At 35.0% G+C, this 18,997-nt stretch overlaps 1 protein-coding gene across 1 annotated transcript in view; it reads right to left on the bottom strand.

The window, feature by feature from the left end:
* trim8a (tripartite motif containing 8a) overlaps window positions 1–18,997 on the bottom strand; it is a 41,595-nt gene that overhangs the window by 1,125 nt on the left and 21,473 nt on the right. Inside the window, exons 3-7 of the mRNA XM_056470509.1 lie at window positions 10,972–11,067; window positions 5,641–5,874; window positions 3,166–3,197; window positions 2,965–3,080; window positions 1–497 (exon numbers count right to left, since the gene is read on the bottom strand). The exon at window positions 1–497 is cut by the window's left edge and continues 1,125 nt beyond it. Coding sequence (XP_056326484.1) covers window positions 1–497; window positions 2,965–3,080; window positions 3,166–3,197; window positions 5,641–5,874; window positions 10,972–11,067 — 975 coding nt within the window. The remainder of the gene's footprint in view (window positions 498–2,964; window positions 3,081–3,165; window positions 3,198–5,640; window positions 5,875–10,971; window positions 11,068–18,997) is intronic.

Genomic DNA, 18,997 nt, shown 5'->3' with positions numbered 1-18,997 from the left:
TGTTGAAGGCAGAGGGTGCGAGTAATCCTGTGTCCAAGGGAAAGATCCCGAGCGTGAATACGGAGGATGAGTGCGGTGGTTGGATATGGAGGGGACGCTGGAGCAGTAGCAGTTGTCCATGGTGCACATGAGAATCTTTCGGCCGCCGTATTGGGGCAGCATGGCCTGTTGGGAGGAGCTTGGATTGGAATAGTCGGCGGGGGTGAAAACAGAGCTGGAATGATGGACAGATTGAGCGCCGCCACTGCCGCTGCTGAGGCCCACAATGTGCTGGGCGGAGCTGCAGGGAGCGATGGTTGTCTGTGCTGTGGCCCCGTCGCTGGAGCCCGGAGGCAGGAACTGCTGTTTGCTCATGGGGCCTGTCGAGGACTCCAGCAGGCTAGCGCCGCTTTCTGGGAAGGCCGTGGAGTGTTTGCGTTTCTCACCCCCGGTGGGATTCACACTGGAGGGGTGGACAGAAATGCTCTGGAGGAAGTGCGCAGGCGTGTTGAATGGGGCTGGAAACAAGGGGACAGAGAGGACAAAGAGGTTGAGTTGTAGAAAAAGAGTAATAGTATATTGAAGAGAAATATTTTTGCAAGGCCGTAATAGAAAAGTAAAGGTCAAAATAAAATGAACAGGTACTTTTGATTATTAATGTATTCATGAATGCTGATAAACTAACATGTGTACAAAAAATCCAAATGTTTTATTAGCAGCTCATGTTAACAAATGAGCCGTTTTTGTTCAATTTAACCAATCTTTCTTATTTTTGCATGTTTTTATGTAAGATTTTTTAGGATGACAACATTATAGCAGTGGTCCCAAACCAATGGATCAATTGGTACCGAGCCGCACAAGAATTATTTCCGTTTAATTTATTATCTGAGTCTGAATGATCTTTTATTTAAAAAAATCTTTTATTTTGAAAAGTGACTGTATTCTCTTGCTTACATCTCGGTCACTTGAGCACCCACATTTAACCCACAAGCAGCAAAATGAGTAAGAAACAGACGTTTTTAGAAAGTTTCTTTGCGAAGGGGAAAAGGCCCAGTGAAAGACCAGCTAACTGCCAAGGAATGGATTTGTAAAAAAATCAGGTGAATCCACCATGTCTGTGCATGAAAAAGATCCACAGCTGGAAATTGCAAATGATGGCGAAATTAAGTGTTGGACAAGCTACTTGAAAAATGTAGCGAGCTAAGCTATTAGCTACTCTGCTTAAAATGTAGCTTAACTACACTAAAAGTTACACTACTTAATGTAGTTTTATTAGTAACTATCATGAACTAATAGTAATTATTATACTATAATTTAGCCTTTACTACTGTAAACCACACACACACACACACACGCACACACGCACACACACACACACACACATACACACATATATATATATATATACACAAGTATTTGAGTAATTCACAATACTCAATTACTTGTGTATATATGTATATATAAATTGTGTAGTTCTAAAACATTATAGTACTTACTATAAATTAATAAAGTATTTTTTGAGCACAGCATAAAAATTAACGTTATTGCATCCTAACATGTACTTCTCGAGGTATGGTCACGAGGAATCCTACTTCAGAAATAACTCCTCTCCCAATCTTTCCATCAAGCAAATTTCTTGTGTTAGCCTAATTGGTTGGCGACGTCACCAACCAGAGCGAGAGGTGGCAGTAATGCACCAAAACGTTTGTTGCTGACCACCGTATAACAGGAAGAAGAAGAAATTGTCATTCTCACCATCATATGGATTTACTTTCATCGGCTAGACACCGGCCTCACAGCTTTGTGAATGTTGGTACAGTCACTTATTGATCCACGATCTGTAAATGTAGCTTATGTGGATGCTACTGCGCTACTTGACAAAAAAAAAAAATAGCTTTGCTGCAGAAAAACAATTTGATTTATGATGTAGCGATGCTACCGCCACACTATTGAGAAATGTAGTTAGTAGTAGCGTCACTACTTGTAGCAATGCTACTGCCCAACACTGGTGACATTTTAGGAGCCATTAGCATATTGCATCTTTTCTGTGCGCAAGTTCGTTATTTCCAATGGAGGTGCGCGGCTTGCACACTTAAGTGGCTTGACGTGCCTTCCAGACGAACACAGTTGAATGAATGCCGCGATCAATTGACAAGAACTGACTGATCAGCTTCATACTTTGTATGGAATATACACATTTCTGTAGACTAATTATCTCAGACAAATAGAACACCCAAACACTGCAGTGCTTTTTAATTTTCTCCATAAATAAAACTTGTATCAGAGCTGCAGCAATGTTTTGGTCAGCTTGTCATCCTCTGAGAAAACAGTTGATGGTCGCCTAGCAATCTGTTAAAATTAGTCCGCGGTACAATTGTCAAGCGTTGACCGGTCCGTGGTGATAAAAAGGTTGGGGACCACTGCGTTATAGGGTAAATTATAACATAATATATAAGAAAATTAAAAACTAGTTTAAAATACTAGATTTAATGAGTCAAAATACTCTTTGTAATCATATTAGTTTCATACGACGCTTCTAAAAGTCATTATGAAAAGTGATTTTCAAGACAACATTTAAATCTTTAATCTTGCTATTTTTCAATTTGAAAGTTCTAAAAGTTTCTCCACAGTTTCTTTTTTACAGAAAACGTTTTACATGCATTAATTACTGCTTCATAAATATCACAACAGGTTTGAAAGACGTTTTTCAAACTTGTTATAAAAAGGGCAAATTATCGAAGATTTAAAAGACCTGTTAATGTTTATTTTTATCCTTTGTGAATATTTTCCTGTGTTTGGTTGTACCACATCAACTTAAAATTTATCATGATAGAGGACTAACAAATGTCTAAGTTACTTCAAGCCACAAAAATTATACATCATGTATGATTACAGGATTAGTTGCAATTTGCTCTTTTTCATTGTTTCTTTACAGAATCCACAAAAGTCAACGCATCAGCTGTTACTGAGCAAGACTTCACTTACCTTCCAGTATTTTTCTCAGGTTCTTTTCCTTTTTTGAGACTTCAGACAGGAATATTTTGGAATTAAGATGCCCCACTTTGTAAGGAGGCAGAACGCTGCCTGTGCATGACTGTGATCTGTAAAAGAGCGTTTGATCAACATATATTCAGGAATCGGTTTGAACATTTGAAAGTAAAATGTGTGCACTCATGAATGACATACCTGTCCATGAGTATTTTCACTGGTTTTGTGTTCTGCAAAACAAAAAACACAAGAAAATATGAATCTCCACAAGCTTGTGCTTGACTGCCTCATTGTCTGTAAACATTGAAATATCTGGAAGAGCAGATCTGCTGATAGCCACACACAGACAGGGCAGGGCTTCTCTCAGGTTTGGGCACACTCTGGGTTTATGAGTGCACGTGGGGTGAATGAAAGGGCATTTATAATGAAAGTCAGAAGAAAATGTTCTTAAGGAAATATTCACTGTGTCCGAAACTCAATACAGCTTCCCAGTCAGACAGACATTTTAATTTGGAAAAGTGGTTTCAGACTTCCAAGAATCCATGACATTATGTTGAATAATCAAAAACAAATTAAAGACAATATTTAATAACTACACTGCCTTTTTAGACATAGAATCATGCATCAGGATTGCATGACTTAAATGACTTAGGACTATGCAACACTCACAATAATCTAAATAAATAGATTTATTTTATAATAATAATAAATTCAGAGGGATCCAGTTACCAGCATTTGACTTTAAATGTGATGTCCAAGTGTTAAAAACATTTTAAACTAAATGATGATCAACTTAAATCACCAAGGTCTCAATATCAGCCCTATTAACTACATCATATCTTTATATATAAAAAGCTTTCATAACTACACTCTAATAGTCTTCTCTGTACAGTGAATCCTACTTTACTGCCAATATGTGTTTTTGTAAGTATTTTAAAAAGTGAGTGTCATACTGAACATTGGCTGAGTTAAATCTTTTCAGTTTACCAAAGAAAAAAATCCCAAATGCAAACTAGTTTCATTTCCTACAAATTGATAGTGGAGGTTGTTTCTAGATCAGATACGGTTGCGGCCAGAAGTTAATGAAAATGATTTATATTATTTATTAAATTTCCTATCAATGTACAATTTATAGCATTTTACATGCATTTAAAAAAAAATCGAATATTAGTTTTAGTAAAAACATCCACTCGCTTTTCTTATTAATTGAAATATGTAAACGGCACAGATAGGGCCAATATTTCCTTTACAAATATTATTGAGAATATTCCACATTCTATTCTAAAACATCAAATCATATAAATAAATAAATAATGAGGCTATTTATTAAGAAATGGAATTTCATATTTATTTATTAGGAAATGAAAAAAATCTTACTTTAATAATAATAATAAAATACTGATTATTATTACTATTATTATTAAAGTAGGATATTGTTTATTTATTTTTTGAAAAGTCTACTTTTACAATTTGACATGCAAACCACTGCAGAAATGTTCTAACCAACAGGCCCATGTCATATACATTAATAAATAACCCACTATAAATTAAAACCATTAATGTATGCTGTATATTTTGTTGTCAGAAACATAACATAAATTGCGCCTTTAAATAATAGGTTACCTATAGCTTTCATCATGAGCCACGGCTTTGTTCAAAATGACATCAATGTTTTCAAAGTGTGCTATGAAGGCAACACAACTGTTAACATGAAGATCGCTAAAACTGAACTGTAAAAAATACTTTGAAAGCAAATTACACCTTTTTTTTTTTTTTTTAATAGTTTCGAGTTTGGAACGTTTGGTATTGGAATTCCGATATTGGAACATTCTAAAGGAAGAGGGAATAGGGGGATAACTGGGAATAGAACACAGCCAGGAACTATGCTTCTAACTACAGCTCTAGAGGTGTAGTTACAAGCCTACAAGTTTGCGACGCAGTTTGCAAATATTCATTGAAACAATGTATTTGGGAAACACCAAATTAACAAACTATGTTTATAATGATGCAACTTGCGACCTTAGTTGGCTAACGATGGTTTTCAGAAACGAACCCCTGTTCGATAAATATCCTGCATCCCTAATTACGGTATTACCATAAACATTAAATATTGCGCACCTCTAACAAGGACTGCACTATATATCATTTCAGCATCGATATCGCAATGAGCGCATCCACAATAGTCACATCGCCAGACATGCAGTGTTGAGTCTGGATTATAGTTGACCAAGAGCCGCAGAATTGTATTTAATTACTGTATTTATACGGAATTTATATGATTTATGCAACAAAAAAAAAAAGAGTCTTATTTTTGTCTTATTTCAATTTACATTTCAATGCGAGAACAAGATTATTTTGCTTACCCCACTGGCAGATCATTTTGCTTGTTTTAAGGAAAAACTCCACATTTCTTCTTAAGTTGAAAACAAAACAATATTGTTACTTGATCTAAGACTTTTTAGATAGTTGGACTAGAAATGAGACAAAGCAAAGCATGAAAAGCATATTTAGCAATGTGATTATTCACTTTTTGTACCTGAATACTGTTAGACTCCAGAAAACGATCAAATAGTTCCAACAATCTTATGGAACTGTATTCATAACGCAATATTTATCGCAGAAAACTAAAAAAAAAATCACAATATCAAATTTTTCTAATATCATGCAGCTGACCTTCATGATGTTAATGTCCTCAGCCTTGTCGAACACCACCTGCACGGAGCTGAGAAGTTTCTTGGCCTCCTGGCGGCGTTCGTTGAGCTGTAGGGTTTGTGCGGAGCTCTCCTGGCAGTATTTGGAGTGAGCTTTATCCAGCACCTCCAGAGTCCTGCCCAGGTCGTCCTCTAAAAGCTGGTGCATTTTATGATACTGCACACGCACCTCCTCCTTCAGCTGCCGGACCTTATCCTGAAACACACAAGAGTGCACACTCAATTTCTCTACAGGCATGCAAACAAGGGGAACATTGGATGGGTTGAGGGTATATTTGCTTTACATACAGTATGTATTTGTGGTTACTTTATGTAATTTTCAGTATATGTATTATTATATTAAATTTAAAAAGTGACAAACTTCACCTTCTCTTCAGCAGATGTAGAGTGAAATTACTGATATTACTGTGAGTTTTTTGCTCATTCTGGTTCATATTATTCATATTTAAAACAAATAAACAGTCAGTGAGAAAATAGGAACTAAAGAACTATTTAAAAGCAATAGCTCAGATAAAGACAATAAGATCAGGAATTAAAGGACTGCAGGCGCCTGTGCTTGAGGTTATGTGTGGGCCCTACTACACTAATGTGCCTTTTACACTACTGCGTTTTGTTTCAAACAGTGTTTTATAATGAAAACACTCTCAGTTCAGACTGGTGTTTTTATTGTAGTTCAGAAAAACGATCTCTGCCTCACTGTACAGCCTAAAACACATGATATGTGACCATTTATGCTCTGGGCATCCACATATTTTGTTACCATTCGTATCTGCAGTCTACCAGTTGAGTATGAGACTATACTTAAACTCTGCGGCTATTTAGGGAGTTTTCTGCATAGATTTGGCCTGACCAAAATGAAAAACTTCCCATAACCACATGAAGGTCTAAATACAATGTTAAGATTTTAAAGATAACCCTTTAAAATAACACAAAACACTATTGATAATAAATAAATAATACTTTAGAATATTAATAATAAATCAATAAATAATACATTAGTCAGATTTGAGATAAATGTCATATACATTCGATATATGTAAAGCTTTCGACCGGAATAATAAATATAATTTATATAGACCACAGACCATTACAATTTAAAGATGCCTTAGAATGCATTTAATTGTTCTCTGATATAGATCTGTGACTTGGTTAAGTCCAAAAATTCTCCAGAATTTATTTTGGCTAGAAGGAGTGAGTGAGATATCTTTATGCTACCAGACTATTCGTATTTGCAGTCTACCAGTTGCATAATGGTCACTTAAAAAATCAGAAAACTAATAATCCAGAAGACCAGAATCAGATAGTTTTAAAAAGTCTGTTTCAGTCTGTCTATACTAAAAGGGATCAATGGCATTTCCAAACAAAAAAGAGGTCTTTAGTAGGGTTGCGCGATACTGGAAAAGTATGTGATATGGTTGTTGAGTAGTGCAATAATGATATTTCTTCCGATATAACATTTCCCAAGAAAAATGCTATTTTTATTAACTATGTTTTTAAATCATTTATTTAGATAATGATATTAAAATAAACAAGTAAAATAACATTTTAAGATCTAATTAGTTCTTATTTAAAATAAAAAACTGTGTCAAGGTGCAAAGATTCATTATTAAAACACCACCAAAGAGTAAAACCCTCAGCAGATATACTGAATCTGATTGGCTGTTGTCATTATCCTCGATTTGTTTTCGACTCCCACCAGAAATATTTATTTTCAGCTATAGGTACACATTTGGGCCACTCTAGCCAATGGGTGAGGATAAAGATTTTAAGGCCCATCTGATTGGTCAAATTTAGATTCATTTATTTTATGCATTGGTTATTTATCACACATGTTTGCAGTATGTATATTGCATAAACTATCATCATTCATTCATTCATTCATTCATTTATTAGGGGTCGCCACAGCAAAGGAACTGTTCCAACTGTTCCAGCATATGTTTTACACAACGGGTCCAGCCTCAACCCATTACTGGGAAACATTCATACACTGTTGCACGCATACTACTATTTTGCAATATAATGTGCAGCCTAAGTCTTCAGCATTTTAAAACTGTCCATTTTCATAGGTCGAAGATTCCGTAGTAATGTGGAGTCTGGGTGTAACCCCAACAAAACTTATGCACTTTAAAACAAAAAGCATACACAGCACCTCTAATAGGCCCCAATTAGAGCACAATTTAAATGAACCATAAAAGTGTCAAATTAAATAGTTACAAAGATAGATGGGCTCTCTAATTTGACAGAAAATAAACAAAACCCCCTAACCTCTAAACATTTTTGTCATTGGATCTATGTGAATCTCAAAGGTGAGCTATGTGATCTCAAAAAGGTGAGTTTTCACATAAACAATCGATCAAAAAGTTCCTGTAAGAAAGGAAATTTAAAAAAGAAATGCCTCATTTACAAGATTTCTTTCTTATGTCTCTGTTTTGTGGCCTAGACAGACGTGAAAAATGTTTGCAGAATTTTTTTAGCTTCTCAGATGAAGTCCCTTCATGTTAACAACGATAAAATGTAAGGTTAATTAGGTTAGCGTTCACACTTACAGATGATATGGTTCTATTTATTATCAGTGCATACTGTATTTATGTTGTCTGCCCCTTAAAATGGTCAACCACTTTAAAGCTGTTTGGAATCTGATGGACAGTCAATGTGTTTTATTGCTGCAAATCACTTATAAAATGATTTGTAAACATATTTTTATGCAGATGAACAATGGTTCAAACTGGGCTTATTAAAGGCTCCATTTATGCCTTGCTTTAGGATTGTCAATTCGATAACAAATGGATGATGTTAAGTACGAGTGTAAACATTCTCTAAAATGTTTTGAACTTTTACCCATTTAACAACCACCAGTCCCTACAAGAATTTTATAGCAATAATAAGTAACATCCGAGACAAAGTTGATTAATAAATGAGCCTGAATTCTCCACATTTTTTTTTTTTGGACAACAGCTAAATTGTACTTCTGGGCCCAAACTATATGGCAAGCAATAAAATATGTGGAAAACAAATTTGTGCTTTGGATGGTGCAGAAGTGTTTGTAGTGCAGGTCACTGAACAGAGCTATAAAGGATTAATAATAGTCTGCGAGATGCACAGAAGATTAGCATGTGCATTAATATTTTATTCCAAAATCCTTTTACGCTCTCAGAAGAATAACTGTGTGGCCATCGTTCAACTGGAGATAAGCTGAGCACATGCTCTAAAATGCTCTTTTTACTTTCATCATTTAAAATAGATTTTCTCATACATTTGTCCTTATGAATGAAATAAAAATTAGCTAACACTTTAGTTTAAGTAACAACTCTCACTATTAACTAGTGGCTTATTACCTGCCTATTATTAAGACATTGGCTATCATGGTTTCCGTTACATTAATTCTTCCATGGTGGGGCACCACACCAATTCATTCCCACCATGGCTACGTTACAGCTTCTCATTCAAAACCTTCAGTTGTTGCTGTTTTTTTTATAGTGGGTTATAATCACACAGAAACATATTAAAATGTAAGTGAATAATAGCAGAGCAAACTTTTCTGTAATTGTATTAGTGCAGTGCGTTATTTGTTTAACCCTTTAAGTTTACATGCTGACTGACTGACAGGGCTGCATGATGCGTGAGGCCAACAAACACAACATAGCTTTTAGTTAACATGATGAACACAGTTTTCATAATTATGGTTAATTTATAGATAAAGGTCTGTGGTTCTGCATACAATGACTTCATCTTGCTGGAGTTTATAGCCGTTTCACTTTACTTCAGGACGCATCAATATCGTTCTATAGGTCTATTGGAGACGTTCATAAATATTCCTAGCAAATCTAATAAATGTTTGAGACATACTTGTTACATAAACACACTAAATCGCACTTCAGCAGCGTTTATTTGAAAGCGCACAACAAAATCTGTGCCTCAGCAGCGTGTATTTGAGGGCAAGCAAGAAGTTTTGTGCACAAACAGAGAAAATCAGCGCGCAAGCAAAGAGATCTGCATGTTTGTATTACATGAATGCGATCTCCACTTGTGATACTGCACTCACGACATTTGTCATTGAAATAACACCATAGGTAGATGGAAGATCTGTGTAAAAGGCCTGCCACCACAATGGAAAAATTCCTAGAGGAAACACTGGCTATTTACAAATTTTATTTATTAATATTTTATTACTATTTTTACGTAGCCACTTCATTATGTACTTTTGTCATTTCAACTAGTTTTTATATTTATTTATTCTATTTGTTGATATTTATTTATTCTTTAACTTATCTTAAACGTGAATAATGTAACTTAAAATATATTTGTTTTTTTCTTACTTTTATTTCAGCTGCATTTACTTCACCTTTATGCCAGAGCATGAGAACACTTTTTAACAGTTCCAGTTAACTATAAAAGCACAGGCATGTTTGTGTCAGAAAGTGCAGGTCATTATGTCACTCGCTCTGATTTTGTTCCTGATAATTTTGTTTTCGTAGCTGAATGTGAGAACATTCCACTTATGTCAGCACAACCCAACTCTCTGTGTGGCTGCTTTGCTGCTGCTGTAGTTCTGTTTTTTCTTTCATTCAGACATAATAAATTAAAAATGGATTACTTCTTTTTCTCTTACAATTCAGATTCATGTATGAGGCTATACTTAAACTCTACGGCTATTTAGGGAGTTTTCTGCCTGGATTTGGCCTGACCAAAATGAAAATCTTTCCATAACCACATGGTCTAAATAAAAAATGTAGGTATCATTTTACAGGAAACCCCTTAAAATCACATTCACCGCTGTTGATAATAAATAAATAAGACATAGTGAGTCAGATTTGAGGTAAATGTCAGAAAATAGATGTTCTAAGCTTTCAACTGGTATCATACATACAACATATGAAGAGTTCAGATGCAAAAACCTTTAAGTGCCGTCTGAAATTTTCCCCTCCGCCTCTTTGGGGTGGGGCTGAATAAATGCATATTTAACACAATGGCAAATCAGCAGCGTTCAAAATGCAAGCAGAAAATGCTGGTATTGTCAGATTTTAATTAAAGTCGTTTCTTTTGACAACCCTACTTCAGACCTTTATGAAGACCAGAATTCAAAACCTGCTAAATTTGACCGGACTGTACCATTATTCATTCATAGAATGACATGCTTGTCTGATATTCCCAAACATAATAATACTAGCAGATAGAGAGGAAAGGTCTACATAGGATTTAAGCAACAGATGCTGCCAATGTCACAGCAAAAGAAACCTTTTCTACATTCATTACAGACTGACAGAAGCGGGTGTTTGTGTGAATGAATCCTCACCTCCACAAGCAGTTTGTCAGACTCCAACTTATACAGCTGCTCCTCAATGTCTTTCACCCGATCATCAATGCGGTCCTGCTGCTTCATCAACATATGCTGGAGAAGAGGAGAAAACACAATACAAATCAATTTTGACAGAAGCAAGGCTTCATCGTTAAACAAGGACTACTGACGAACCTTAAGCCCTGTTTAAACCTGGTATTAAGATGCAGCTGGACGATGCTAAATACAGAGGTCAACAATATCTGAAACATTTTGAGCTGATCCCCTTTTGATTTAGATTCCTGAGGTAATCCAAAAACACATTCATACAGATTGCTGTCGTAAAGGTAGTTTTAAGGTGTTAACCACACCAAGCTCACAGTGAAAGCCATTGCAAACTTCTGAAACAAACTCCAATGAAACCTCACTGTAAGATAATTTTGTTTTAAATAACATCTTTCTACGATTTCAGAGAAAGTTTATCTGGGAATGTATTTAATAGACCTGAGCTAAAATGTGATTTTTTATAAATGATTAGTATTAACAGATGACAAATAAACAGTATTAACAGAAAACAAAAGATACCATCACAAGCGTATAGCTGCTCATTTTGGTGAATGTTAGAATGCTAAATTAAAGTGAGACCCAAGCAAACAAAAGCAATGCAGGCTTCATCTATTCCTAAATTTAATCCCAGAAAAGGGATGCAAACTCATCGGGAATGAAAAACATAACAATGATGAAAGACCGCTGTCCCCACATTGTTATCGCTTCTGTATATACACATATATATATATACACACACAAACATATATATATATATATATATATATATATATATATATATATATATATATATATATATATATATATATATATATATATATATATATATATATATATATATATATATATATATTAATCTGTGTATTATTATAGGGATGGTTACATATTGGTTATTGTCTTACAAATATAAAGAATTTTTAGTTATCTGTATCGCCAAACGTTCCATATGGGTGCATCTATAGCATTTTAAGGAAGGTGGGACATCTTTAGAACTTTTTCTAATGAATGAGCATTAGCATTTCTATTTTTTGTGATATTGAAATAATTAAAAGAAGCAAACTATTTAGGGTAATCTGATGAATACTTCAAACTGAAATAAGAACTAAAAAAGGATGAATATATCTTCTGAAAAAAGGCCTCATTTCATTTTTAATTAGGACTCCATGAATTTGGAAAAAAACTTGAATTTTTTCTGTCATTTATAATGTCATATTCCACTAAATAAATGAAATAGCTTTATTTTGAAATAATAAATACATTTACATTGGATGATTTTTGTAGAGGAGTGCATCTGCAGAAATAAAATTACCTGCATAGATAAATACAGTAGGAACACAAGTATTGAATATGCCACCGTTTTTCTCAGAAAACATATTTCTAACGGTGCTGTTGACTTGAATTTTTTCACTGGATGTTGATAACAACCTAAGAAATCCATATATGCAACAAATCCAATTAGTTTACAAATGAAGTTATGTGTAATAAAATGAACTGACACAAGGAAAAAGTATTGAACACATGAAGAAAGGGAGCTGTAGAAAGGCAGTAAAAGCCCAGACAGCAGCTGAAATCTCTCAGTAGCTCTTCAGCAACCCTCTGCCCTTCATCATTGTAAATTAATGTTAATTAATGTAAAGCTGCTTCAGTGCAGCATCTACATTATCAGGATGAGGAAGATGAAACCAGAGTGGACATTTCAGCAAGACAATGATCCAAATCACACCAAAATGAAACTCTTAAATGCTTTCAGAGAAAGAAAATCAAGCTGTAGAATGGCCCAGCCAATCATCTGAGTTGAATCCAATAGAAAATACAAAATAAAGATCAGATTTGATAGACGAGACCCACAGAACCATCAAGATTTTCACACTCTGTTGAAATCTGTGAAAAATAAAAAATCACACCTGAGTGTAGCGTGTCTTTATTCTCCTTATAAGAGGCGTCTTTAAGCTGCCATCATTAAAAAGGCCTTTTATATAAAGAATTAAATATGTTTCAGTAGTTCAGTACTTTCTCCTTTTGTCATTTCATTGTTATTACACAGAAATAATTTTTTTTGTTTTGTTTTATTTTATTTTTATGTTTGTATAAAAAATTTGGTTCAATTCCATATTAACAGAAATATTATTCCCAGAAAAAAAAACACATGACCTGTTCAATACTTATTGAGTATAAAAGTATTCAGGTACAAAAATAAAATAATCAAATGTACAATAAAGTTGTACAAAAAAAGTATAAATGTCTTCATTGTATAAATGAATACAATTAAATAAAATAATTTTTGTCAAAGCTACAAAATGCAATAATTGCTTGTGCCCAAATGCTTACACAGGCCTTAAACACGCACGCTTGCACGCACGTACGCACACACACACAATTGATGAACTTTCCCTTTGTTTATGGCTGAACTGAAATGACTCCACAATTGTACCTTATCATCCCGACTCCACATCACAGATCCTGTGACGTGACTATTGCGGATTCACACATTGTGATATGCGTTGTGTTTGGGATGAAATATAAGTTAAATTGTAATTATACTTGACAAAAGGGACAGACAGTGATGTATTCTGAAGCTTTAACATATGAAAAGGCAGGCAAGAATTAATATTATCAACCTCTGTATAAACAGATGAGGTTTTATAAATCTATTGGCATCCTTTTCCTCAAGAAAGCTGTGTGCTATGACTAAATATCATACTATGGTATACTACATGTGGCAATAGGAAACATTTAAAGCTAAATAAATATTAAAAAACATATCTTTTGTCTACAAATAATACATCATATTCTGTAATGTAGCTTAGGCCATATAAGTTTGCATCTCTGCAGAAGCCCTCTCTAGGACGTCCCAAAAAAATACCTACCTTATTAAAGCAAATGAGGTAGGCAAACAAAACATGTCGGCAATGAGACTAATTCATCAGAATCACTCTTTGCACGTTTGCTGTGATTCTGCCTGCTATTAGGTGTCTGGACAGGATTTAAATTGGATTCAGAGGAAGCCACTAACCCCACAGCTCCCCCATCCCCCAGCCAAATCAAAGCCTGACAGTGTGCTGAAGCTTTTATAATACCCTTTATACTCGGATTCACATGCCCAGCAGAAGAAACACTGCACCTCGCCACACCAAAGTCCACAGGATGCCGAATAACAAGCCAATTTACTTGTTTAATCACATAAATGTCCGTGCAACATGCAATCGGGCGATTGCGAAAGGGGGAATGCAGCTGTCATGACAACAATAACGCACATTGTGCATGCACGAGTGTGTGCACTAATAAGTGTGGAAATTTGAAGCAGCGTGAGAGGGGGCAAGGCTCTCGTTTGGTCACCATCTCTCTCTTTGTTTGCACGAGCTGCTTTCAGTGTCAGTGACAGATTGTCATGTTATCCGCCGATAGGGAGATGTGCATGAAACGCTGCAGGATCTATAGGTCACGTGAGAGGAGACACATTGTTGGGGCCTACAGCAAACAGGCTCCGAAACAAACAGTCAACATTTGACAGTGTTATTATTACTGGTCACCATAGAAACCAATAGAGTTTACGGTCCAAAAATAACTAAATAAAATCAAATTCATTTTCTCTGACAGCTCTGAATGATGGAATCCTAATAACTGTATAATATAAACTAAGAGTGCACAATAATGGAAAAATACGTAATGTTATTGAGTGTTGTGATGACGATATTTCTTAACTTTTCCCTAGAAAAAAATGTCTCTATTTTTAATCATTTATATATGAAATTAGATTAGATTAGACTCAACTTTATTGTCATTACACATGTACAAGTACAAGTAGAAGGCAACAAAATGCAGTTTAGGTCTAACCAGGAGTGCAATAGCAACAAGTGCAGGATACAGGTATAAGTTATATAGAAAAACGATGGTGATATTTACAGATAGATGTACTATGAACATTATATACAGATTGTATTAACTATGATTAGAGATTTACAATATATGAATATATGTACAGGCTGCTATTAATAATTAGAAGTATATGAACATAATTACAAATGTATATGTACAGTGGATGTGTACAATTCAAGATGAATTAGTGCAATGTAGTGTGATGAAATTATAGTAAAATAGTAAAATAAAGAGGTAAAGGATATTTTTTCAAATCTAGTGAATTTAATTCAGACTAAAGAACTGGTGCAAACATGTTGTCTTAAAATATTGAGTAAAAACAAGCAATGCATAAAATAAATATAATTTATAATATATGTCTGCAATATTGCATATACTATTAAGGCGATAACGATAATTTTGTGATGTATTGTGCAGCCCTAATATAAACATAATAATAATAATAATTCCTTACATTTATATAGCACTTTTCTGGACTCTCAACGTGCTTTACACATTGGGGGAATCTCCTCATCCATCACCAGTGTGCAGCATCCTCCTGGATGATGCGACGGGAGCCATATTGCGTCAGACTACGCACCACACACCAGCTGATTGGTGGAGAGGAGACAGAGTGATGAAGCCAATTATGATATGGGGATGGTTAGGAGGCCATGATGGACAAAGGGCAGATTTGGCCAGGATGTCGGGGTTAAACCCCTACTCTTTTTCGAAGGATATCCTGGGATTTTTAACGACCACAGAGAGTCAGGATTTAATGTCGGTTTAATGTCTCATCCGAAAGACAGCGCTCACTGAGCAGTATAGAGTTCCTATCACTATACTGGGCCATTAGGACCCACACAAACCACAGGTTGGGCGCCCCCTGCTGGTCTCACTAACACCACTTACCACAGCAACCTAGCTTTCCCATGTGGTCTCCCATCCAGGTACTGAAATTAAAGAAGTCTTGAGTCTTGAGAAGCTTCTTAAAACAAGAAAGGAAATGTGCAACAATGGGAATCTAGAAGTGTGTTGATATTAGAGATGTACCGAATTTTCGGCCACTGAAATCTTAACGAACAAAAATATGCAATGCCATTTTATCAACCCTCTAATTTTTGTGGCTTCACTCATTGTTGGGGTACTCTTTTAAATCTGGAAGCATCAACTTTATCGAAATATACAGTTGAAGTCAGAATTATTAGCCCCCCTTGTTTATTTTTTTCCCTAATTTCTGTCTAACGAAGAGAAGATTTTTTCCAACACATTTCTAAACATAATAGTTGTACTAACTCATTTCTAATAACTGATTTATTTTATCTTTGCCATGATGACAGTAAACAATATTTGACTAGATATTTTTTAAGACACTTCTATACAGCTTAAAGTGGCATTTAAAGGCTTAACGAGGTTAATTAGGTTAACCAGGCAGGTTAGGGTAATTAGGCAAGTTATTGTATAATGATGGTTTGTTCTGTAGACTATCGAAAAAATATAGCTTAAAGGGGCTAATAATTTTGACCTTAAATTGGCTTCTAAAAAATTAAAAACTGCTTTTATTCAAGCCGAAATAAAAGAAATAAGACTTTCTCCAGAAGAAAAAATATTATCAGACATACTGTGAAAATGTCCTTGCTCTGTTAAACATCATTTGGGAAAAAAATTATTCTGACTTCAACTGTATATTGTTATCGTTCAATATGGAAAATAACTATTGAAATTGCATTTTTGCCATATCGCCCAGCCCTATTTCAAAGTCACGTTGATCAGCTGGTTTGTCTATAAGCTGACATACGAGTAAACCGCTAATAAATCGCGTCTTTAAACCACTCCAGTGTTCCTGTATCTGTGGTTATGCTCAGTAAACAGCGGTAAGTTCGATGAATTGATGACCTTCACGGCCAATCTCAGCCATTTATGTTGCGCACGTAAACACAATGGCAAATCAGCGCTGTTTAAGAACATGCTCAAATGTTTAACTTTTTTTAACCTTTAAGGACGTTTTTTAAAATGACAGTATCAATTGGTACTGAATTCCAGTATCGTGACAACCCTACCATGCATGCAAATGTGTTGTTAAATTACTGAAGTTAAAATCAAACTTGATCTAGTAGGAGCTTAGTTAGTTTTTTTTAATAAAGGCAGCTGTCTACACTGTAAAAAATGCAGGGTTCCACACAATTCATTCATGTTGTCCCAACACAAATTGATTAAGTTAACTTTTAACAAATTTATGTGGATTGAACATAAAACAATTAAGTGGTCCCAATGAAATCTCAAGAATTGTGTTGTTTCAGCTCATTTTAAGTAAGTAGTTTGAAAGAGCAAAAAATAAATAAAAAATGTGAGTGTATGTAGGCAGCAAACAGCAGAACAGCTCACGAACGGATCAATAGCTCTACCAGATGAGTGTACCACTGCTCTGCTCTTATATAGTGGCATTTGGAGCGCCATGTCAACAGTATCAGACTTAGTCACTGATTGCACACAGTACAGGAAACTCTCCGTCTCTTTAGCGCAACAATGGCCAAAGCTTCACGCAAGATACCAGCAGGAAGTTGCAGCAAATGACTGCACTCTTGCTGCCATTTAGCCTATCAGCTCTCAAAAGAGCACTTTTTAATTTAAGGTTTCCTCATTTGTTACGATTGTTGGCGTACAGATGAACATATACATCTGTGCGAGCGCTTCACGATTCAAAACACGCAGATGTGCAGATACGACCTGTCAATCTCTTTTTGACTCGGAGCACGGAAGGTAGCATCTGAAGAATCTGCAGACTTACAGACAATTAACTGTCTCTGTGATAAATGCAAGCCGTTTAATTGCACAGATGCAAAGCTTGATGATAGGCTTGTCGAAGGCTTGCTTTTTTTTTTTAAGTATTTAAGGTGAAAAAGACTGGTGGCAGAATACTCTGGTTTTTGTGGGGTAGTGTGAGGGGCGTGTGTGAATTTCACAGCTAAACGCTGGATGGGGTTGATTTATTTTTGCAGTTTGTAAGTGACTCAAAACAACCCACATGCATTCTTAGCAAAGACAAAAGGTCAGCCTTCCTGGCAGCAAAATGTGAAATGTGCGAACAGCACAGTGCTCCGAGTGCATAGTGATAACTTATACGATTCACTTTATAAATGGAGAAAACTTGTGTGACTCTCGTAGCATTCATTCATAAGCAAAGATAAAAACTTTGAGAGTTTTCAAAAGAATGATGCATGATTTTACAAAACGAATGAGTAAATCTATTCAAAACAAAGGTCAGTATTGGCAAATCCTACTGTATACTCAGATCTGGCACTTTCCATAAAAACAGTACTTTTTGTGTGCTAAAATAGACAATAAGAACTATTAAATAGGTTTAATAAACTATTAACTAACATAAAACTAACCTAAAATAAAAAGTACCCAGATTAATGGTGATTACAGACGTGCTGAACTAAACTGAACTTCAACTCTGAAAGCTGTAAGGACACAGTTTCAATTTACTAGAATTTCAATTTGCTAGAACTTCTATGTTCAGCTGTTTTGACACAATCTACATTGTAAAAGCGCTATAGAAATAAAGATGATTTGAATTTAAATGAATTGAATATGTCTCTTTTCAACATTTCTTAAAATTGTGATTTTAATGCTTTCAGAGCCCTATAACAACCAAATTATCAATACATTTTACTAATTATTCCATATTTTAAGTGCATTGACTGCATTCATTCAAACAGTAAATCTTGCTACTGCAAAGAATTGAGTGACTTTTTTATATTTTGAAGTATTAGCAGCAATTGTATGATTTGATTTGAAAATGTTTGATTTTTAGAAGAAAAAAGTAAGCATGATCTCTAATCATGATCCTAAACTTAACAGTCATTGAAGCATAAAAAAGATTGTGCAAAAAAATTATAACCTCGATGTGACCACTTATTCACTAACACGTAAAATAGTTACACATTTGCATGAAATTTCAAGAGATGTACTAGTTAAAACATATTTCTCTTTAGTTGAGATGACCACGTTTATTGTTAGAAAACAACATTTAATCATTCATTCATTCATTTTCTTTTCAGCTTAGTCCCTTTATTAATCTTGGGTCGCCACAGCAAAATGAACTGCCAATTTATCCAGC

Source organism: Danio aesculapii, chromosome 13 (assembly GCF_903798145.1).
Source record: "Danio aesculapii chromosome 13, fDanAes4.1, whole genome shotgun sequence".
In the NCBI taxonomy this organism is placed as follows: domain Eukaryota; kingdom Metazoa; phylum Chordata; class Actinopteri; order Cypriniformes; family Danionidae; genus Danio; species Danio aesculapii.
Note: the sequence above shows the minus strand (reverse complement) of the source record. Positions and strands in the feature narration are given on the sequence as shown.